We start from the raw sequence: 24,283 nt of genomic DNA, 5'->3' as shown, positions 1-24,283 counted from the left end.
TCAGTTTGCACTTCAAAGTAAATTAGATAATAATCACTCGCATTTACTCAGCTATCACTTTTAGTTCAGTAGTCAATGCATCCTAATGAGTCCTAATGGCGAAATACCCCAAATTAATTGTAAAGCTTGTGTTAAAACAGTCAGCAATTTTAGGCAGCCCAAATAGGTGGTTTTTTTTTTTCTACTCAGGTGTCAGTTTGACACCTCAGAACTGCATAGCTACATGATGAATGTTTGGTCAATAACAGCTATTTAGTTAACTTTCTTTAAAAGAGGAGGGAGTATTCTCACAATAATTTTTGGTGCAGTGACCTCTTTTTGAAGAAATGTGTCCCTTGGGGTGGATTGACACACATTATATGCAGTATTGAAGTGTTAAACGGCAGAAGCAGTTAAGAGGAGATAGCCTTTATGTGATCTATATCCATTTGTCTGAGCATCAGCAAATAGCCCATCTAACAAAGCTTGGGAAGGGTTTTACTGATTTTAACAAAGGGCTACCATTTGCTCTACTCCGGGTCAACTTCTTTTCTCATTTTATACCATTGCATTTTGAGATACTCTTGTAGCAACATTAGAAATAGGATTTTTTTCTTGGTTTAGGTAACGTGGGCCTTTGCATGAAATAGATTATATTTTTTTGTTTTTTCAAACATACATACTTAAAGTGTCAAAAATACTATTTTACTACTGGAAATAGCTAAAAGTATGTCCAAAAGGTGTATTCTTGTTAGTTTTTCATTTGAATTCACATTTCTGTTCTTTTTATTACCTTCTGAGTTCTGTCTTTGAGTTTGGTGCTTTACTAATCCCCAAGAACCAAGTGAAACAATCTCAAATATAGAGATGCACTCTTTTGAAATCTTTCTACATGTCGAAGCTGTTCATCTAGGCCAATTTAAAACAAATAACTAACCACACACCCACAGAGGCAATAAAGAAAATAACTCTAAGTGAAAACAAAGATTCCCCAGCAAGGGGACTCCCACCACCAGGGGGTTTGGACTAAATGGTCTTTCAAGGTCCCTTCCAATCCCTAACTTAGAGTGTACTTCAGATGAAGTTATCCAATGCAAGTTATTTTATTAATTACAGAATATAGTAAGCACATCTGCTTACTAGGAAAGAGACCTTGATGGAAAGGAAGTCCTTTTTTTTTTATTTTCCACAGCTGTGTTACCTTAGAGAACCAAATATTGCCTATTTCCATAGCTTATGAAAGATTAACCCAGTGGACACCAGACAGCTGGCCCATCAGCAACATGTGCTGCAGGGGGTCTAAACCCATTTTGATTTTTGGAGTTTGGGGGCAGGAGAAGGAAAAGTTCTTCAGCCTTTAAATCTTAGAGGAAACTGTGATATCTCATCAGTTAACTTCTCCTTCTTCCAAGACAATTAACTAAATATTGTGTAGTAATTATGTCTTATGTAATACCGTGTAGCAATTATGTGTTTTATGCACATCAGTGTCATGTAAAAGCCTCTGTAACAATTTAATACCTTTCTTTCAGAGTGTCTTAGGAGGACATCCAATTCCAGAACAGTCTGTTATGTCAATTGTCACTTCCTATTAATAGAATTTTTACTTGTTCCCTTGGTGAGGGATTAAATCTCAAGCATTACTGTCAGTCATTTTTCAGTTACTTTTTTTTTGCAAAATAAATTGTGAACGGAGAGACCAACTGCTTCTTTTCTCACTGCATCTTTAAAGCTCAACCATACCTCCTGTTTGCATTGTCCTAACTAACCACATCTCTGATGTGACCCTGAGGCTTCCTTCTGAAGGCAAGAAAAGATGCTGCTTTTCTGCCTGTTTAGCCAGGGCATTAAACTAGTGGGAGTGTTGACTTGTGTCAAATCTATAGGAGAAGATTCCAGTCCAGAGGGCCTGCTGGGTTTGATCCTCTCTTATTTATCATTATGGAAGAAACACATTAGCCCTACATGGGAGGCGAGGGGGAAATCTAGGCCTGGTAAAAGAAAATGAGATCTCTCTAACACTTATATATAGTTTGATATTTACCATTGCTGGCAATGAAGGAAATGCAAGCCTGAAAGGGGTTGGGAGTGTCACATAGTTAATATAAGAATTACCTTTTGAAGGTCTAGGTTGTGGAGTTTTGTTTGTTTGCATATTTAGTGTGGTGTCTTTGTTTTGTTTGGAATTTGGTGTTGGTGGTTTTCTTTTAAAAACTGCAGTTGGAAGTTGGATTGCCATAAAAGTAAAGAAAATGACCACTTGATACAGTAAACTAAAAACCAAGGCCATCTATATACTTTTTAAAGTGAAACAATCTTGTACTGGGAAGTGGCTTGTGTTGCATTTCATTTCGAGTTCCTTGCATAGGTATTTCGGAGCTTTTCACTGATGCTTTTTGAAGTGGGGGATGTTATCGTATCGGGTATGAGAACAAGACTGTGTTTCAGTGCTAGGACTTTAGAGCTGTTTGAAGAGGAATGTTCCAGAAGGTTGTACACTCTCAGCAGTAATGGAAATGGATTTTTATTTTCTTGATGTGAAGGAGTCTCATGTTAATACTAGAACCTATGGGGACTCTGGTATCTTTTGTTGTGCAGTCGATAAGCAGTATACTAAAGAAATTAAATGTTTTGGGTGCATGTCAAGTTTTTATGGGGCACTCAGATGCTTTGGAAGGCTGTATTATTTTTTACTTATGTTTTTCCCAAATGTAGTTATGCTGTATTCTTCTAATCTTTTGTTTGGCACACAGCTGTCTTGCAGAAACATTTTAAAATGATTAAATCTACAGCCCCTCTCCTGGGGAGCAAATGTGTCTTTATTCACATACAAGGAAAGCTTAGCTCTGCAAATGTCACAGGAAGAACCTTATTGTCCTTGATGGAACCAGCCTAATGATGTAACCAGAAGACAGTAATTTTAAGAACTTTTGTACTAGTTCCCCGTGTTAAAAAAACAAACCAAAAAAACAACGACCTAAAAAACCAGCACAGACTCCACACACTTGTATACATTCATACAGCTTTAAATAGACAAATGTTTTGCTGCAATTATATGATGCATTTTGACTGCCTCTGTGGTGGCAACATCAGCCAACTGCATTGGTGATGTCCTATTTCTTCACGTTCTCCATATCTCCAGGAATAGTATGAATTGACCATTTTACAATTGCTGAGATAAAATAAACTGATCTAAATTGGAGAGAGAGATTATATTGACAATGCTGGCCTCCAGAACATGCTTGATTGCAGATTCTGTGTGGCTACATCAGCTTATTGACCTGTGGGCTGTCCGTCTGTTTTATGAGTCAGAAACCAGGGCAGTTTATTGGAGACTACGGGTCCAAAGCTCAGGCTCTCGTATGTCATTGTCAGTGTCAGACTGGATTATTATTTTAGGGAAAGAAAAAAAAGTTGAAGGGTATAGTGACTTATTTCTTGTAAAATCGGCAATTTTACCAGCCTGAATCACAGCCCGTTTGAACTGTATTTCAATTACTTGAAATATCATAACTTGTTTTGAATTCATCTTGGGGCTCTCAGCTATGAAGACTCCCACTTGAATAATATTTTAATTGTTGTACTTTCCTCTGTGTTTTCTAATTGGAAAATAAGAACTTCAGCCTGTCGATTTCAGCTTCAGATTTTCAGAAATGTCCTGCTTTGGCCATCATGTCAGTGTCATACCGGGTGTCCATGAGGGGTGACACTGGTGCTTTGCTGTCAAAATAATTTAGCAACCATAGTTCAACACTATATGGTGTTCTCCTGCAAACAAAAATGGTAAGAGGAGACTATTAAATTATAATAGAGTCCACTATTATGTCTTCTGATTATAGGTTAACTATAAATAAGGAAAATACTCCTTTTTCCTTGAAAGAGTAAGCTGCTGGGATACCTAGTATGTAGTTTTCACAGCTTGTACTGTAGCTATAGGGAGAAGCGTGTGTGTGTGTGTTTAGCGACTGCAGAAGGAAGCCTTTCTGAATACAGGTGATACAACTTACATGCTGAACAGAGTTTCTGAATGAGGTTTCAGGTCTTTCTTTAATTAAATTTCAGTCACATAAAATGTTAGGTATCAGAGTTTATAGGGTTGTGGAGTGCTAAGAACTAGGCAACAGAGGGAAATAAAAAGATCCTTGGACATTAACAGTTTGAAGTACTCTGGGAAGTTTCTACTAATCTGCTTTTACTTTTTCAAAAAAATAATCTGCTACATTGATTTTGAAATATATTCTCACCTCCCACTTTCTCCCATCATCCCCCCACTTTGCTCCCCCAAAAAACCCCAAGTAGTGATTAGAAAATTTTAAGTAACTTCTTAGAAATTTCTACAAAGAACTTAGAGGACAAAATCAACATGTTTTGGTTGGCATTATAATATGTTTGAATGTCACTGATACTGAAATGGGACTTTTCCTTGCACGCTATTGTGCTCCCTCACATTGTTCCTGGTAATTACTGGGGTGCGTAGGAAACCGTGGAGGCATGCAGCTGCCTTTATGCAGCTGACAAATGGCTTTGGAAAAGATAGTTCTTGTTACAGGTAAGTAAAAAAAGACAGCTCATTCATTCTTAACAGAACTCTGGGTAGGTTTGGGGTAGGGAAGAAATGAAATACAGAGGAGGGAGGGAAGTGCAGCGGGTTCTCTTCTCTACCCCACTGACTCCTGCCCAGCGTAGGGCTGAGGTGAGCTGGAATCTTCCTGGAGCAAAGGCAGGTCCAAAGGCTTCTCCTAAAATGCAGTCTGTGCTACTTCTGCAAAACATGGTGAACAAAGGCTTACTAAAGATTGTATCCTCTTCTTGTTGGCAGATTTCCCTGCTGGGTTCCATTACCTCTTGAGGTATTTTTAACTTCTTACTAAAAGAAGGACAGATAACTTTGCTTAAATGCAGAAAACTTATAAATAATACGTTAGTATGAGGAACTAGGGCAGAAGGAAAATATATTTTTGGAATGCTGCTATTTTTTTTTCCTCAGATCAGAACTTTTATTGCCAAGTTTTATGATGCTATATGCAAAAACTAAGTGAGTTTTATAAATTAGCCTTTGTTAACATATATCTGAATAATGTTTGGTATATATTCAAAGGAAGCAAACTAATACATCATGACTAGAATTTACTGTCAAGGTGTTGTCTTATTTTAATGGCAGAAAAGCAAGAAAGGTCAATATGGCTTTATCTTTAAAAGAGGAGTTCCAGCCTATGCAGTTTTTCTCTGTATGGCTTTCTCATTTTTCCCTATGCTTTTCTTGATAATTTCAGAAGAACACACAAAAAAATTAAGAATTACGTGATATAATTTACTGATGAACATGTTTTAATATTTTGTAGAAAGACTCCATGAAAGATGACAGAAGAAGTTATTGTTATTGCAAAGTGGGATTACACTGCACAGCAGGACCAAGAACTTGACATCAAGAAAAATGAGCGTCTTTGGCTACTAGATGATTCCAAGACATGGTGGAGGGTAAGAAACGCAGCCAACAAAACGGGATACGTGCCATCAAATTATGTGGAACGAAAAAACAGCTTGAAGAAAGGTTCTCTGGTTAAGAATCTAAAAGACACATTGGGTAAGTCTTTTGATATTTTGAAGAAGTTTAGCAGACTTCATGTGTTTCAGATTGGGAATGTAATGTGCATATAAATATTTTTTAATGTACTTGTTTGAATTTTCTTAATCCTGATTTTGAGTTGACATGGTGGATGATGGAGGGAATGAGAGAGTAGAGGCAAGGGGAATAATCATCTAACAGGTTTTCTTGCATCACGTGCAAGAGAATAAGATGTTACTTTTGTTCCAGTTTGTCAGAGGTTGTGTTTATTCAGTGGCTGAAGAACTATGTTTTCCTTGAGATACCAACTACTGAATCCTCTCCTCACATGCCAAGTTTTCTTACTGAGAAACAGAAGGATGTAAACTGGATTGTTCAGCATAGCTATCATAGCAAAGCTAAATCATGTTAAGAATGGGATTATGTGATGTGGCTGTGTGCAATGTCAGGGATTAGGTTGCTGTGGTCTGAGGTGTTCCTTCTGCTTCCAGGTTCTTAGTAATGTACTCTGTTTTATACTTGCATGTAAATTCTTCACATCAGTGTATCACACATATAAAATAACATACCTTTGAAAAATTTGGGGTGTATTTTAGAAAAATGAAGTCAGGTGAAATGATTTTTTTTTTCTTTATTTTTGCAATGATTTTTAATGACTGATTAAATTACTAAAATATAAAAGGCATTGCATATAGCTAGAAAAGGTTAAACATCACAGTAAGTGATCATTTTACATATAGAGGCCAGGGTGTGATGAATAAAACAGAAACTGATATGCACAAAGGGGTGTTTTAGGCTACTTTTTGCTTGTGGTTTTGCCTGTGAAGCCTTAAATAAGGAAAACGTAGTCTGTTGCATTTTGCTGTAGAAATAACTGTATCTTCAACAGAAAAAATAGATTTTTGGGATTGGATTTTTTAGAAAGCAAAAATCTGCATTTAAAAATAACTTGGCAATAGCTTGTGTAGGTTTATCACTGGTGTCCTGTGCTGGTGTTGTATGTAACGGTTTAGGTGTCTTGGTCACTTCTTTGTTACTGTCCTCCATTGCTGAGCTGCCAGAAAGTACACAGAAACTGAGAGCTACAGGATGGGTGGGAGGCGAACGAGGTTATCACAAGATTTACCATGGTCATATATAAAGCCATAGGCCTTTGCAAAGATCCTCTTCTAATAGTCATTACAGTGTCAGCAAATGTGATTATGCGTTTTCAAAGATTTGTGTAAAGAATAAGCTCCAACATCAATTAACCAGTTAAAATCAAAATTCCAGCTGTGACTTTAAGCTCCTTTTATCTGGATTTAATGTTGTCTAAAATACATAATGTTTTGTTTAAAAGCTGCTTTATGAAAGGATTGTGTTTCTGTTGTGATAATGTATCAAGTGTTTGTGTAAAATGTGGACAGTGTTTACTTGACGTAAGCAAACACTTTTTATTTATATCCAACAGAAATGTGTTTAAGTGAAGGAATAGAGATGTGTCCTAGCATATATACATGTTTACCTCCTTGATCTTAACAAAGCTGGGTGCTGCCGGGTGCTTCACTTCACTGTGGTGACAACCGACAAAACGGTGTGAGAACAAAGCTTGGTTTCATGACTGAGCCTTCGCTTGTGTCGCATCTTCCAAACCTCAGCCCTTTGCGTGCATATACGCGGGTTTTTAAGTTCTGAAGGACCGTTACAACAATCTTCTGATTCCCCTGTAACCTTTTCTAATAGTTTTCTCTGTGTTGTTTGTTCAGCTGAAGCAGAAAATACCTTGTGATGCAGCCTGGCTTTTGCTTTTGCAGTGACCACACGTACCTGCTAAGCCTGGAGTGCAGAGCACCTCCCGTACTCTTTGATGCTCATACATCCTCTGACAGTAAAAAACTGCCTAAGCCATACCTAACCCACAGATTAGCTCAAGATATTCATAACATGCCCCCCCCCCAAAAGTTGGTGCTTAAGAGTAAGCTTTTTTTAAAAATAGTTTAAGGGCTGTGAACTGCTTAGCACAATGTGTCTGCTGTGCACCGTGTATCTGTACGATTTTCTTTTTACTTTTCCTGAATCAGAGTCACAGAATCACAGAATTGAGTCCTCAACTAAACTGTAGTCTTTAAGCCTTGGTTGTCTTGTTGTACAGTAGTTTCCCATTCAGAACAAGGAGAGCATGTGTCCTTCCTTAAAGGATCCTTTGTTCTGAGCAGCCATCAAGAATGCACCTTTTTTTTCCTAAACAAAGGCTTGCAAATTGCAAGGCTGTTGCTTGATCTAGTGAAACAGCTTTTGAAAGTTGTGCTGCGCCCAGTGAAACAAGTTCTTAAGTTCTCTTTGTAGAAATATTTCTAGTGTCTCATCAAACATGCCTCTCCAAAGATCACAAGAAAATTCACATTAAAATACCCGCTAACCCAGCACAGGCAGTCATGAGTATTCATCCTTAAACCAAATCCATTTCCAACTTTGAACTTGAAACTATTACAAAAATATTGGGTAGTATCCTTTAAAAAAAAAAAAAAAGTCTCTTAATAATCAATCTGTCAAATATCAACCATAAGTCTTGTGAGATGTCATCAGAGAAACAGCAGTTTCTCCAGTGCTTCCCGTGACAAATATAGAGAGATTCAAAGAGAGGGACCCTCTGACATACCTGGACCCAACTTTCTTACTTGTGATGCTCCGGCAAATGGTTGCTCTCACGGAGATGCACTTTTCCCTGCCTCTTCCTTAATCAATTACATTTCCCTGTGTTCCAACACATTTCATCTGAAAGCATTGTTATTGCACAAATGATGGAGTGTGTTGTCTGTGTGACTGCCCGTAGCTATCTGCTGTTCTTCTGGTTATCCACAGTCATTACCAGTGGCTGATTTATATTTACTTCCCGATATTCAATAAATATGAGAATTGCCCGCCATAGTTCAAATTGTGGCAGACTCCATAACAGCTATTACTATTTAATTAATAGTCCCGGTAGTTGACTGTTAAGATGCATCATCTAAATAGTCCTTAATCTGTGTAGTCTGTCTTCTAATGAAAGTTTATGGCACCAGTTGATACATCGAAGTCTCATACATAAAAATCCCAATATACCACTAAAGTTTACTATCTTTACAAAGTTGTCTTTATCAGAAAAACTTTTAATCTCATCAGAGAATGAAGTCATGCCTATTTGATGCTGAAAACTAATTTTCCTGGAGCTCTGTTGACCATCATTAATTAAATCTCAGGCCTCAGAATACTTTATTAATAGAATCCCATCAGCTTTGCCGTTGTTGGTTTGAGGTTAGTGGAAGGTTAATGGGCATGTAGATACGTAGAACACACACCGTGATGTTCTAAAACATCAGCCTGTTTTCAGCAGTGTCTCAAGACTTCTGGAATGTTCATTCTATTTCAGCATTTTTAGCAAAGAACACTGACAAATATAACATTCAGAGCCAACTCTTTTAAATGTGTCGGATACATATTAAAATGCTTCTTAACACTTGTTTACCGTATGTTTATTAAATCAGTAACTCGTGGACTGAAAAAGCGCTCACTTCAAATTTCAGATGATCCCCAGTAATTTGTGAAGAGATACTTTTGGATGTATTTTTACAAAAGAGTAGCCTTGTCTGCACCATTCACTTTGTCTTTCCCCTTCTAAGTGCTTACTCCGTTATACTGTGTCTTCTTTTAGTCCTGTCCTCAGGGAATTTTTCCAAAACTTTTAGCTTTCTTTAAGTGACTTGGAGACATTTCAAGACTTGTAATTTTTCTGTCAATGGCTGTCTGTTTTTATCATTTTTCTGTTTGATATACATTACTGCTGTGTTCTTAAATCCCTTTCTTGAGTGAATGCTGATGGATACATAGCTACAACGGCTCCGCTTTAATTCTGGAAATGTAGTGTATAGGCCACCTATTTAGTATTTTGAATAATTTGATTCATCTTCTCATTCCCTTTTTTGTCTTAACTGAGTGATACTGTGAGTAAAAAGTTAATGGCAATTTAGCCATTTTAAATTACTGTCTTCTGTTTGCTCATATTGAATGAATCTGGTAATTATTACTATTCTTAAGGCAAAAGCCAGCTTCCAGGCCTGTGATTAAAAATTCATCTTCATTCATTATAATGAAGTTTAAAATAGTTTCCTTGTACAGTATTTCTTTTGTGGAGAGGGTATTTTTTAATAAATTTCGATGAAGTCTTACTAAGCAAAAGACCTCCAGCATGTATCTTCCAGACTGTAATTATCCGTAATCTAATTCTTCCCATGTGCAGGGGGTGGGAAGGAATTCCCATACCAGTTTGGATGGAGCTGATGTGTGCCAGCACCACCCCCAGAGCTGCCTCTGAGCCCGGCTCCACGGGTTTCCCCTTCTCCTCGCTCGCTGGCTCGTCTTTGTCGCACCGAACAGAAAAACCTTATCTAAAGGAAGCAAAAATAATTAAGTCAGTTGTTTTTGTAAGCCAAAAAAAATACTTCTGCATTTTTTCCGTCCCTTTGCAAGTCATTTTCCTGGCAATAGCGCAGCTCCCCAGGCAGCAGCGTGCTGTGGGTGACTGATGCGGGTGACCCAGCAGCAGGGTGACGTTTTCATGGCAATCCACAATTTTCTGAATGTTGCTGCTTTTGCTTCACAACCAGCACTGCACAATAGGGATTTCTTAAAGGTGTCTGGTCTCCCTCTTTTTGGTGAACACCCACATAAGAAACCTTGAAGAAATTTCCAGTTGGCTCTTGGTGTGGGTTTTTGAACAGATGCCCAGTAAAAGAAAGGCAGTTTATTAAAAGGTATTGAAAGAGAAATCAGACACCAGGAACACAGGAGATGTGTTTGCAAAGTGCGTAGGAACAGTAGAAACACTACAGATGAGTATTGCCAATGATGGCAAATAACAGTAATCTCGATGACATTCCACAGAGATGTTTAAGTTGCATGAGAGACTCTTCAAATGACTTCTTTATTAAGCTTCTGTAAGTCAGCAAAATCTTTCAGTAACTTTTTAGTTTGAATTTGCTCAGCGTGCCAGATTTTTCACGTGGAAACTAAGAGTTGCCAAGTGGGAGGTAGAGTGCAGAAACCAGTCCTTACTTGCATCACTGTTCCTTGTATGTTATTTCAGAGGCGTCATGAGTGTCCAGGAGTATTTCCTGTGTTTTTCAGCCTCCACGGTGTCTGCCTGGGTCCATCTGTAGATGTGTGCAGCAGTTCCTGAGTGCTGTATATGCTGTCACTTCCAGGCATGAGCAGTTTCACGCCTCCCCCAATCTGCCCCAGTTATTTTCATTTATTTATATGAAAAGGGTTTTTTCACATTTATAACTTAACGTTTTCCCATTTGAGAGCTACTTAATACCACCTTCACCATGTCTTTCTGGAAATTGCCAGGGAAGTCAGCTCTTTTTTCTTTAGACAGTCGCTGCTTAGTAACAAGCAGAAATGCGGAATAAATGATTTTTTTTTTAATGCAGTGTTTTCTTTAACATTGGAAAACACTGTTGCTTAAGAGATTTAAAGTCCTTTCTTTTTAAATACAAATATTTCAACTAAAATTTAAACTTTTACCATCATAGTTCTGCATAACATGGTCATGAAATCTCATTTTCCAAGCAAGTCACCAACCTTTAACTTCGGGTATGTGGGTTAGTGATTTTTCTTTTTTGAAATAAGTGGTTTTGTTTTGCAGATTTTTTTTTTTTTTTTTTAATATCTTAGTGGCCCAATTTCAGTAGTTCTGACGTGGTATGTATAGTAGATTTAAGTATACAAGGTGGTGTTTTGACATTCATCAAATCACTTCTAAATCTTGCCTTCAGTACTGAAATTTGATTACTACTTACGTCTTTCACTGGTGAGAGTTACGTGACTCTAACTGTTGTGGGTTTTAACTGTACTTTTTCCAGTTCCTCAGCATTGTGTTTTTTTAAAGTGTAATCATGAGAAGCCTACACAGTATTTCTGGCACAGTCATTGCTATCAATTGAGTCTTCTGTGCTCTTTCCTTGATGAATTTGTGTTTATGAGCAAAGCTGCCTTTACCATATTAGCTGCAAGATCACAGAAAACACATTAATTCAGTAATAATACGAAGTACTAGTTTGAAAATATTTCTATTAGTTCTTCATTAGTTTTTTTTCAATTTTAGTATTTTCTGGACACCACATTGAGTGTGTAATTTACTACAGAATGAAAGAATGGTGGAAATAAGAATAAATATGGTATCATTGTGTAATAAGTATGCTGTTGTATAGCACAGCCTCTTAAGCCTTCTGTAGCCTCATGTTAATGAAAACAGAGCTGCCTTGTAAGACAGATAAAAGTTATTTTAATCTCTTTAGAACTTCAGGTTCTCAATGTTGTTGGACTTCCTTGTCATAGACCTGTAAGAAATGCTACTCCTTCACTCAAGAGCAGACATTTATTGAATTTGATTTAAAAAATATAATCAACTAACCTTCAGAACTTTATGTAGTATGTAGCTCCTTGTCAAATTATTTATCATATATAATGATTTCCAAGAAGAAATTATACTAATTATTTCATTTAGCCAAACATTTCTAGTTGAAATGAGCAGTAAAATCCCCTTGTAGGAATTCAACACAAATAAAAGTATTTTTCCTGTGTCACTCCATGTTGCTTTGAAGCTTTCTAGCTTGTCAGAAAACATTGTCATGACAGTAGTGCCACGTCTGCCATGTCTCTTGAAGGGCTGGATGAAGGCAAGTTGTCCGTATTGGCACTTTTAAGCAGTCGATATACAGGGACTTAAGGTCATCTTTACAGAGAGGAAGCAGTTGAAGTTTTCCTATACAGCACAAATTCTTGCTCAGTTTCCTAGAATTTGTGTGTTAAAATAGCTTATTCCATGGTTGAATTTGTTAAGCAGAAGCACTTCTGCTGCTGTGTTTCATCCAGCTTTTTTGCTGCATTGCTCAAAGTCAGGATGTTTGTTTGTGGGGCAGGGTGGCACCAAGGGTGACTCTTTACCAGTGATGAAATTGGGGAACATGGTTTTGTGGTAGTGAGAGAAGCTGAGGAAACTCTGTTTAGGTGTGATGTCTTCAGTGGTTTGAGCAGAAAAAAACAACGAACCAACCAACCAAAAAAAAAAAAACAACACACAAACAAAAGCTGGAACAAATGCATTTCTTCCATTTTCACAGTATAATAGATCAGCCTGACTGCATGGATTACTGTCACTAGGTGCTGAGAAAAGAGACATGGGAGATGTGCACAGTGAATTCAAAACATGGGAGAGAGATTTCTTCCATTTGCATCTAGATCAGGAGTATCAAACGAATTTTCATCAGGGTCCACATCACCCTCCCGGTTGGCTTCAAAGGGCCGAATGTAAATTTAGGACTGTATAAATGTAGGAGTAGTTACATTTATACAGTCCATTTATACAGTATGTAACTACTCCTACATTTATACAGTCCTAAAATTACACTCTGCCCTTTGCATAACTTCATGCATATGAACTATGTCCAGTGAAAGGAGGATTAAAGGAATTGAAGTCCCCGTTTTGTGAAACTGAAATCAGACTTAAAAATACCATGTTATAATTGTTAAAGAAACTTGGGCTTAAGAAGGAAAAAAATCTGAAACTGCACAGCAGACTAATAAAAAACAAAACAAAACAAAAAACAAAACAAAAACAAAACCACAAACTTCATGCTTTTTTGTTACCTGCAGCAAAAAGACTCGCAAACAAAGAAAATCGGTAAATATTCTGGAGAACTCGAGGTACGGAGTAACGCTTCTTTTACCACTTGATAAAAGACATTCTTTGCCGGATGTCTGCATCAGGCCCTTTGTCTGATCTGAGGTGAAAATCCAAAAGCAGCAGTGAAAGCAGATCTTGCAGCTTGCTGCAGTGGCCCGGAGCTCCAGTGCTCGCTGGTGATGGCAGCAGAAGTTTGCTCGTTTTTCAGTTTGCGATTGCATGTATGGTATTCTGCTGAAAGGTTGTCTTATGTCAATTATTTATTAGGGTGGATTATTTAAAGGATTTGCTGCTTCAAGAGTTTGAAACAAATACATAATGGAAACTGTGGTGTGTCCTACCTTTCAGCAGATTTTTCTGATATTATGGTTGCAGTGAAACGTTGCGCCGTTGAAGGCGTAAAGATACCTTGCTGGTTTTAGTCCACATTGAGTGAATAAACCTGTTCATTGTATTAGCAGTTTTGTGTAGTAGGTACTTCTCTTCCTCCTCCCCATGCAGTGTGTGTTTGTGTGTGCTCGGAGGTACAATTTGACATTTACAGATTGCAGAACAAGCCTTTATTTTAGTCACATATTGTGTTTTGAAAAGGTAAAAGGATTGGCATAACTTAATGTGGGTGCTGGTATCTTTGGTGGTACTACCTCACTCAGCTGTCACCTTCGAGGACCCTTGGTTTTGCCCCTCTCTGAGCCACTTACATTTTAATATGTATTAGCGTTTGGCCTTTGAGCAAGCCCAAAAACTAGCTCGCAAGGTAGTTTTGTCGTGCCCTATTAAAGTGAGTCATATCATTGCCAATAGCACTTCCTACGCCCTGTTCCAGCCATGGAGGCAGAGTCTTTTGCTCTCTTAGCATTAAAAGTTTGCGTCTGAACCCTCAGCGCTTTTGATGTTTCATTTTTTCCATAGAATAAAATCCTTCAAGCAGTCTGCTAATTAAGTCTCTTCTTCTGAGGCAGTGAAGACAGAGTACATTTTTTTTCCAAGTTCTGGGCTTTTTGCATTGTGTTACCTCTTGCCCTCCTTTACCTCAAGATCCTGGAAGGACCCAAGTTTGCCGAGGCAGCAGAATTGGGGCTACATTGCAGGTCCCCACATTGCACCCTGGTTGGACCCTTCTCATAAACATGTGCTTATGGAGACAAGTAGTGACCACGCTTTTTCTTCAGAAAATGTGGTCTCTGTGCTCTCTGCGTACTGTCTTCTCCTTTAGATTCACATTTTAGTGCATGAAGGTGAGAGAGCAGAGAAGAACCATCAACAGTATCGGATTCTGAGGTCTTGCGCATACCTTGTGTGGTGTGTATAGCTGGGTGACCCTTATAAAGACCAAACCAAGATGGCTGGCAAAAATCAGTAGCCTGTGTATATACTCTCAGAGACATCATTTTCAAAAAAATTCCGTTGACATGAACGACCAGTGATTTTTCTATACTGAAGTGACAGCAGCTGCTCTTTCTACTCTCTTAACATCATCAAGGAATTATTCTCATTTAGATGTGGGTATGTTCTCCAATATGTATCCCTAAATAAGTCTTAAACATTACTGGATCTCTCTTTTTTGAGGTCTTGGGCTATCTTAACATTTGACCTTCCAGGGTATTTCAGAGTATTAATTTGTTTCTTTATGTGGTACCACTCAGCTTCTACTCCTTTCTGTTTCTCAAGTTTTTGGAGGACCTGTATAATAGGTGGTCATTGTGTGGCATGTTTTCATACTACACAACCAAACTGCTAAATTAGCATTCACGACAAAAAAATTTGGTTTCGTCTTGGAATGTATAGGAGAAGATTTCCTTCCTTTTTCTGCATCTGAAAAATGTTATGTTTTATGGAGTGCATCCATGAAGCAGGAATCGAGATGCACCAACCTGCTGTGTGAGAGAATAAAATGCCCACCTCTGCTGTGTCTAAGGATGGCTTTGATAGTCACTTCAATAGTAAATGTGTTTATATACTGACAAGTAGTTTTTTGTGGTTTCAGCAAACAGACTGGGACAGACACTGCTCTTAATGTGAATGGGTGGTCAGGTTGGCCTTTCTACTAGGTGACAATTTGTAGCTGTATTTTGCACCAGAAAGTTTATTTAGGACTTCGGCTGTAGATCATCTAAACTATACACATTCATTGCCATTGGTACTGTTTAGCAGTCTTTGAGACCTTGTAAATGAAAGGAAGTGGAAAGTGAAAGAGAAAAGAAAGAGAAGAAGTGTTTTGATGTAGTGAAAATGCTGTCGTTCTATGTGGGCTCTACCCTGTTTCCCTGAAAATAAGACAGGGTCTTAATTTTGCTCCGAAACTTATTATTTTTTTACATGTATAGCTGCCTGGACACTATTTAAATTGACTTTTTAAAATGAACTGTAACAAGGGCTCATTTTTGGAGTAGGGCTTAGATTTCAAGCATCCTCAAAAATCCTGAAAAATCATACTAGGGCTTATTTTTGGAATATGTCTTATTTTCAGGGAAACAAGGTACCATTTTACAAATCTGTAAGGTATTTGTGATTTCTTAATTCAGGAAGTTGTTCTCCAGAACAGGAGAGAAATTTATGACTATATTATTTACTAATTCATTGATGAGTTTTAGTCTATAGAAGAAATGGTTTCAGTTTGTGTGAGTTGTGGGGTTTTGTGTTTTGTCTGTGCAAGCCAAACCTCAGAGGAGATGGGCTGTTTTCCCCGTTACTTCGCATGCAGTAATGGGTACATCTGGTTTTGTGCGTGTAGTTGCTAATAACCCGAGAGCCCTTGATTAGTGAAGCTACAGGCATTGTAATTCAGAGAGGAAGGTAGTAAAGAAAAGGTGATGTTTACTTTGCTTTTCCTTCGTAAGAGAAGCTTTGAATAAAATTGCAGTATCTATGACAGTCTTCTAAGGAGTTCTGAGCTTTCCAAAGGAAAAAAGTAATAAACGCTTTGGATTTTTTTGTAACATGGTATTTAATGTTTGAAAACGTTTATATAGTATAGCATTGTCATTCTGACCTTACAGTAGAATTGCTCAGGCTTTACATCATGCTTGGTGTTGATGTGGGCCAACTGGAAGAAAACACAGTCACCTTAAAGAGCGACCCACCAATGTTACGTTCAGGAGGGACGATTGTGAGTTTTTTGATGGCAAGAGATTGCCCTTCTTTAGTCAGTGTATGGATCATCGTCTTCTAATGCATTTCTTTCCTTTGAGAGACTGTATAATTACTGCTTTGTAATTTATCTGTTCAGGTTTGAGCTTGATGATCTGAACTTCAATCTGTATTTTTAACACCTATTAAGCCTTTCATTTTCATGTAGAGAATTGAGGGCAAATTTGAGCAAATGAGAAAACGTGAAAAGACCAAGTTAGTACTATAATCGACCGTATCCAAAATAGAATGATTCCTTCACAGTTATCTGGAAGAGTCTTTAAATTGGATGGTTACTGTCTTACATTCAGGGAAGTCTCCTTTGTACTTCCTGTGTTGTGTTGTGTTGTGTTGTGTTGTGTTGTGTTGTGTTGTGTTGTGTTGTGTTGTGTTGTGTTGTGTTGTGTTGTGTTGTGTTGTGTTGTGTTGTGTTGTGTTGTGTTGTGTTGTGTTTTTTAATATAAAGGTGAATGGGTTCATGTTAGCGTGTTGGGTTTGTATCCAAAGCTGTCCCATGCACCACTTTTGCTCCATATAAATGTGAGCTAGATTAGTATAAATCATCTTTCTGTCAAATGCTTGAGGAAGAGGGGGAACATAAGCTATTGTATACCAACTGAGGGACAGGAGCATGTATTGGGATAGACAGTTTGGAGCATATTAGGGATTTCTTCTGCAGTATTCTGTTAGTGTTTGTGAAGGAGAGGCAGAACAGTGTAGCTTTCCCTCTTTACATCAAGGGAACAAAAGGCACTGGGAAGTTCTACAGGGCTACCCTGCTTTCTCCTCATACCTTATAAGTCTGTTCTTACAATGATAGGGGTACCTTAAGTTTAAGAGAATGGTGTTAATTTTTTTTTACCGGGGTATCCTACAAAATCAAGATTACAAAGTAGATGGAAATATCTTTAAATTATCTCTATTTGAAAGCAAAGACACTGTATTTAAAGCAAGTAGTATTAAATTTAAATTTGTAGACAGAAGTTAGAACTGTAGATCTTGAAAAAACCCATTCATTTTGTGTGCCTTCTATTTGAGACTGAGACAGCAGTTTGCCTATTCCATAAGGGGGTTAAAATCCCAAGGCCATTTTAAATTTTCCTCCCAAGACTTAATCTACTCTACTTTTCCATTGGAGAATGACCATATGCAATGCAGTCGATGGAAGCCTTTGGATCATATGTTTGATACCTTTGGAAAACTCTGTCCACATATGTCCCTATAGTGCATCTTTCATTGTAACCTCTTGCTCTGAAACACTCTGGGTGCAGGAAACTTGTTATCTGGTACTGGAATTTGAAAGAACCTTTCCTGATAACAGATAGGCATGTTTAACACAGTCTAAATTACAACTGTTAATGCAGTAGTTGTTTTTAATATGGTGGTTGAGTTGATTTCTTTGTGGAAACCTCCATTCTGAATAGTGTTTGATGTATGGGAAACTCTGATGCTTTTTCCTGTATTGGAAAAACATAGCGATAAAGCAGCCTGGTGTTAAAATGTCAGAATTTTACTTTGACATTTAAAGAAGAGTTTTCATTTTCTGATTTGTTCTAGTGTGGCTTTTTTGATATTGAGCTTCTTAATGAAGATACAAAAAAATCATTAATGGAGCCGTAAGGCATCATTTCTGTGTCACGAATGCAGTTGAAGATCTGGCATTTATAGCAGTGTCCTTTAAAGAGTGCTATTGATGGAGATGTTGCTTCTAAAATACTGACTATCCCATATGGATCTTGGCCTTTGAATGCTTGCTTGGAAACTGGACATGGAGATGGAGGGAGAGAAGAAGGGGTAGGATGTTGCAGACTGAAAATGTGCAGAAATTGGTTGTTTTTTCTTTCTGTGGAACAGAAAAAACTTCAATCTGCTGAATTCCTTTTTAATAAAGAAGCAAAGACAAGTTAATTTAAAATTATAAAAGACATAATGATAAATAAAGTTAAATAAATGCCTGACCTGGACATTTCAGCTGTTAGGAAGTTATATGTTTATCTCTGTATTAAGTGAATTAATTACTTAATTTATATTGTGTTTTTTTTTTCTTAAGAATGTTCCTGAAAAGTTAGTTACTTCTTTATCAACACTTGTTTGTTTGTTTGTTTGTTTGTTTTAAAAAAGACACTGTACACTTTGCAACTTGTTAACTGTATGCATTCACATCAAATATAATTCAGAGCCTTAGTACTAGGAAATCAATAACTTACCTGATAGACAGAAAAGGATAGTTTTTTTAACTGCTTATGTGTGAAACCAGATGGAATTGCAAGTCTATTAAAATGCACAAGAAAAATAATGATTTTAAGTATCTTTAATAAAAATTGGCGAAAATGTTGAATACATGTTACCTCTTGGGAAAAAAGGGGTTTGATAAAGTTCCTTGTTTCTGCTTCGTCTAATGCAAAACACTTGATTAGTAAATTGAATGAGAATTTCCGGTTATGTTGTCCTTGAAGATTATTAGAACTAGGAGAGCTGCTCTGTAAAATTCAGAAATATATATGTTTTTAAACTCTATCAGAAATTACTATTATTATTCAGTATTCGAACAAGCTCTTGCTCTAGGTTTTTATACTGGGAGCTCTCTTAGCTCATTTGTTTGACTTGCTTAAATTTATCAGCCTCAGACTTGTTTTGCTTGAATGTTGCAGCTGTTTAATGGAACTTGTCTTAATAGATTATAGTGATGTTAAATTTTTCAGCTATGGAGTGCCTTGTTTCTATTTGAATTATAATGGGTTTGTTTTTAAAGAAAAAAAAATTAAAAATCTGATTAAAATGAAAATGTTTTCATATTAAAAAAAAAAAGTACTGTCCTTAAGCTTTTTGTGGTGGCTTTTACCATCATTTTTTTAAACCATAAAGGCAGTAGTACTGCTAAAAGCATTTTACTTGAGAAGGAGGGTACACAAATTGAAATGCACTGAAATTGGTATGAAAAATTTCACATGTAACTGCTTGCCTTTTTTTTTTTTTAATTCAGAGAACAATGGCCAGTAATGTAAAGAAATTTCGGTTACTGGATAATCTCTAATGTCAATGAAAAACCTTTCATAATTATTTTTCTCTCTAAATAAATTTTCAAATAATATTCATTCATGTTATGTTTAAACACATACTTTGACAGCCTGCCTGACAGTTGTGGCAGCATAGATAGGATTTAAGGCAGAAGATGAAGGAACTGTCTCCTGGAATTTTCTCCCTTTTTCTTCCTCTTTGCAATACCTTCATTTTTATATATTAGGCAGTTTGATGCCAAACAGCCATGAACTCAAGGGCTCAGCTCAAGTGGAGCATCGTGCTGAAAGACACTGCCATCAAGGGCAAACTGGGAAGTTGTGTAAGGCTGTTACCATGTGCTCGGCAAAACCACAGCCCTGTGCTCCTGCTGACCCATCAAAATCAGCCTGGTGTGGCCTTCATCTCACTAAAATCATTCCATGTACTCTGCTCTGGTGAGACCCCATCTGGAGCACTGTGTCCAGCTCTGGGACCCTCAGTGCAGGAAAGACATGTACCTGTTGGAGAGGGGCCAGAGGAGGACAGGCTGAGGGAGTTGGGGTTGCTCAGCCTGGAAAAGGGAAGGCTCTGGGGAGACCTTATGGGTGCTTAAAAGACGCCTGTAAGAAAGATGGAGATGGACTTTTTAGCAGGGCCTGTTGTGATAGGACAAGAGGTAATGGTTTTAAACTAAAGAAGGGGAGATTCAGGCTAGACATGAGGAAGAAATTTTTCACAATGAGGGTGGTGAAACACTGGCCCAGGTTGCCCAGAGAGGTGGGAGATGCCCCATATCTGGAGACATTCCAGGCCAGGCTGGACGGGGCTCTGAGCGACCTGATCTAGTTGCAGATGTCCCTGCTCATTGCAGGGAGTTGGACTGGATGACCTTTGAAGGTCCCTTCCAACCCAAACCATTCTATGATGCTATTACTAGGTGATACAGCATAATATATGTCTTTAATTGTGAAAAAACTTGTTGTATTTTTAAATAGACTATGAAAGAAAGTAGCTGGCAGTAGTTGATGTACTATTAATTCAAGATACCTATTTGATGACTCTTACCATACTTGATTTAATTTCTTGCTGATTTACAGCTTTGTCATGTACAATAACTGATGGGAAGCTAATTTCAAACATAAAAGGTTGGACACATGATACAAAAATCAGTTCTGACTTGTTTTGAAAAAGAGTCTGTTAAGATATGTAAATACAGCAATAAAATATATTAAAAGTTGATTTTCTAGTTGCCATGGGGAGAGGGAAGGTAACAGCATTACTCAGCAGCATTTGTTATTATATTTCCAGCTGTATATTTAGACTTAAACTAGCTACCTCGAAAGTGCTGCAGGATATTTGAAGGACACCATTTAGTAAATATGTAGTCCCTTTAAGAGGAAGTAGTTTCTAATAACCCAGTTGTATTGAGGCACTTTTGTTGTTGGTTTGCAGTGGTTTTTACAGCTTAAAGGTCACTTACTGGAGGGGGGAGGAATCCTTCCTTAATTGCTTTTGATATTTTAATAAAAGGTTGTTGTAGGCTTCTTCAGCAGTTGTGTCTGGCATATTCAGTGGCACGATCTCTTTCACTGAGTTCTGGATTGAGGAGTTCTGTTTTGGAAATCGGCTAGTGTTGCTTTCATGATTTCTTAAAGCAATACATTTTTCTTGCATTTACTGTTTTTTCTGAAATGCTTCTTTTTTTGCCCTGTGAATTTGATTTGATGTGCAGGTAAGCTACAGAAAATATTTTTGCTCATTATTTATGTATTAGAATCAGAGAAGGTTTTAGGAAAGGTGGGTTGAGAGAATTGAGATGACACAAATTTCACTTGCCAGCTGTTTTTCGGAAATCAGCTTTGGGTATTGACTGATCTTTTTTTCTATACCGAAGATGTGAGACTGGAAAAATCAGTAGGTATCAAACTCAGAATTTCATTGGAAATGCAACTGTATTTAGTCTATTTATAGTGAAGTTACATACAGGATGTAATAAATTCAGGGAGCAGTCTTGGGGCCTGGATGCTAGACAATTTGAACTGCAAATATCTTCAGTGTTTAGGGCCTGTTATTCTAAAATATAACTTAATAGAATAAATACAAGAGTACAGATCAGCCTGTGTGGATACCTTACACAGCCATGTCAGTGAATCTCTTCTTGCACCTCTGGGGATGAGCAAAGGCAGTTAAAATACAAAATGTGGTCATTCATCAGTTTCAAGCAAGGATACCAGCTCGCAGGAGCATGTACTCATCAAATAGTCTTCCTAAAATTAGAAAAAGGTATCTGGTTTGTAAATGGACTTTTTCTAGTAAAGGTGCTGTGTAATATAAACCATAATTAGCAAATGGAATATAAACCTTAGCTAGTGGCAAAAAACATCACTCTCTATACAAGTGTTATGTGTGTGTTTGATAAAGTAGCATAAAGTCTTAAAGTTAATTAAACTTATTTATTCTCAGCAGCATTTTTCAGAAAGATCATGGCTATGCAGCCTTGTTTCGGTGCCTTCACTGGAGGCAGAAGAATGAGAGAGAAATCCCTCTTTGGGTTTTGACAGGAGAAGGCTGAGCAGTTGGGGCATCTGTGCTGACTGACAGGCAGCTCAGCGCAGGGCCAGGAGCAGGAACTGTCACTGTCACAGCATCAGGCCAAAGGGGAGTGACCAAGGGGAAATGCCACCACTTCAAGGTTTGGGTTGGGGAGAGCATTTGCTTCCTGGGGGAGGTTAAGGAGCGCAAGGTGGGGAAGGCTGGAAGTGCTGCAGGGAGAGGGCACTGGAGGTGGCAGCTGGAGGACCTATGAGTACAATGGGAAGGCTGTCGCAGGGACAAGCTGGTAACGAAAGGGTGTGATGCTGGGGTTTCCACAATGGGGACTTCAGAGACAGGAAACAATTTCATAGGAAACAGGTCTTCCTTCTGCCCGCTGCTCGCAAAACAAGCTATTCTCTAGAGCCACAACCGAGCAAGGCAAGGAAAGGGGCGTGAGGTAATGAGGGAGGTGCTTTCCCAGTCTCCTTAGGGCCAACCTCAGGGCCAGAGGATTTCTTTCACTGCAGAGGGAAGGAGGATTTGCAATGGATCCCTTCTCTGGAAATGATGCTAACCATTTCTTTATATCTTTGCAACATATATATCCACTTAAAAATTAAACCTACTTGCATCACTTGAAGTGTTTGTAAGAATGAAAATAAACTAGTTTAGTGTGGGTCAACTGTGGATTGTGAACAGTGTTATTTCCTACAAGACACCATAACATAAATCAGACTTTCTGCTGCTTGGCAGTGCTTTTGCTCCCACACATTTCCCCTTGATTGAAAACTAATCCATTGCTTGAGGTTTCACCTTACAACGACTAGTTGTATTAAAGGATTATGATGTCAGGTGAACTCTGACCAATGAGCCAGAATGGGAAAACACAGTTGTATTTCAGTAGTAGATAAGTTTTCATTAAAAGAAAAACAATAAAAATGCCAAAAATTATTACTCCAATCACAAGTGTATTTGACTCTTCCAAACGTGACTCCCAAAGTGGTTGAATGTTTTATTTTCCATTAATTTCCTTGCATGGGTTTCATTCTGTTTGGACATAAGAATAGGAATACTCTTACACATAGTAGTAAATGAATGTTTCTGTTAGTAGCAAGTTGTGGCAGTGTTTACTCTTCCAGAGGTGACTCACGAATATTGTACTTTTTTTCAATGGAATTGTGATTTTTGTCATAGAGGCATACAAAGTTTATAATCATCCTAACTTTATTCTTGCTTAGCTGTGACCAACTATCTTACTCAATTGTATTTTTAGACTTGTTTCCTAAGGAAATGAAGCTTACACTAGTCATGCTGTCACAGTCAGCTGTCATTGTCCGTCCATCTGTCCACCCTTGATAACTCAGCCAATTTTAAGCAAACTTGACAGACTGGCAAAGATAAACTAACTAGTTTTCTCCAACTCAGTGCCTGGGAGGGTCATTGCTGGTGTCCCCCACTGGAGGAGAAGCCAGAGCAATCCCAGCTCTTTGCTCAGCCCAGCAAAGGTAGGGAGGGCAGCACCCGGGGAGATGAAGTAAACTTTGAGCGCAGGTTGGAGATTGCGGTGGGGAGCTGAAGGTTTGAGAAGGACCTGAGGGTGTGAGGACAGTCGTATGATGAGGGGGCTTATTGCGGATCCTGCAGGAGATGGCGGGGGCAGAGGAGGAGTGGTGTGGCAGGAGGTGTAAGGAGAAAAACAAGAACAGATTTCCTTCATTCTGCTCATGGAACAACTTGTTTCTTCTTCTGTCATAGACACAGCTATGAATGTTATAATCCCACAATAAAAATGAGTGTTAGCTAATGTCGTGCATGCCCTTTGCAGTGCTTGGCTGCAGCTGACTCTCTGCGTAGTTACCTTGGTCAAACCAGATGGAAACACAATTCTTGGTGCATATCACTGCTATTGCAAAAGGCTAATCATTACCCTGTTATCAGCCTCAAGAAGTTTGGTTACATTAAATATTAAGCTTAAGAGCTCCAACTGTGTTTATTCGTAAAGAAAAAAAAAAAGGCAAAGTTTCTGCTTTTTTTTTTTTTCCTGTATTGTCATTTGTGTTGAATGGGGAGGGTAGAAAGGAGCATTTAGAATGTCAGACGCAGCGTTGAAATGTTCGTGGGAAAAGAATGCAACTTACGAAACTCCAGGTAAAAGAAAGTGCTTGGGTGATAACCTTTTGCTAAATGTTTAGACACCTTTATCAGACTTCAGAAATTTTTAAGAAATATGTTTCTTTCACCCGTTTGTCGATATTTTTTTTCCTCTAGATAGTTCAGTTTGTGGCATTCTTTTATCACAGAAGGTCCCCATATCTCAAAGTTATCTCTGTGCTCTGATTTTCAACTAGTTTTCACCTGGCCAGGTACTC

General features: G+C 38.0%; 1 protein-coding gene across 2 annotated transcripts in view; it reads left to right on the top strand.

Annotated features, from left to right (window-relative positions):
* NCK2 (NCK adaptor protein 2) overlaps window positions 1–24,283 on the top strand; it is an 86,822-nt gene that overhangs the window by 48,581 nt on the left and 13,958 nt on the right. For both annotated transcript variants that reach the window (XM_065829543.2, XM_071807914.1), the window contains one exon: window positions 5,322–5,563. In XM_065829543.2, coding sequence (XP_065685615.1) covers window positions 5,338–5,563 — 226 coding nt within the window. In that variant the 5' untranslated portion in view covers window positions 5,322–5,337. The remainder of the gene's footprint in view (window positions 1–5,321; window positions 5,564–24,283) is intronic.

This window comes from Patagioenas fasciata, chromosome 1, assembly GCF_037038585.1.
Source record: "Patagioenas fasciata isolate bPatFas1 chromosome 1, bPatFas1.hap1, whole genome shotgun sequence".
Lineage (NCBI taxonomy): Eukaryota > Metazoa > Chordata > Aves > Columbiformes > Columbidae > Patagioenas > Patagioenas fasciata.
Note: the sequence above shows the minus strand (reverse complement) of the source record. Positions and strands in the feature narration are given on the sequence as shown.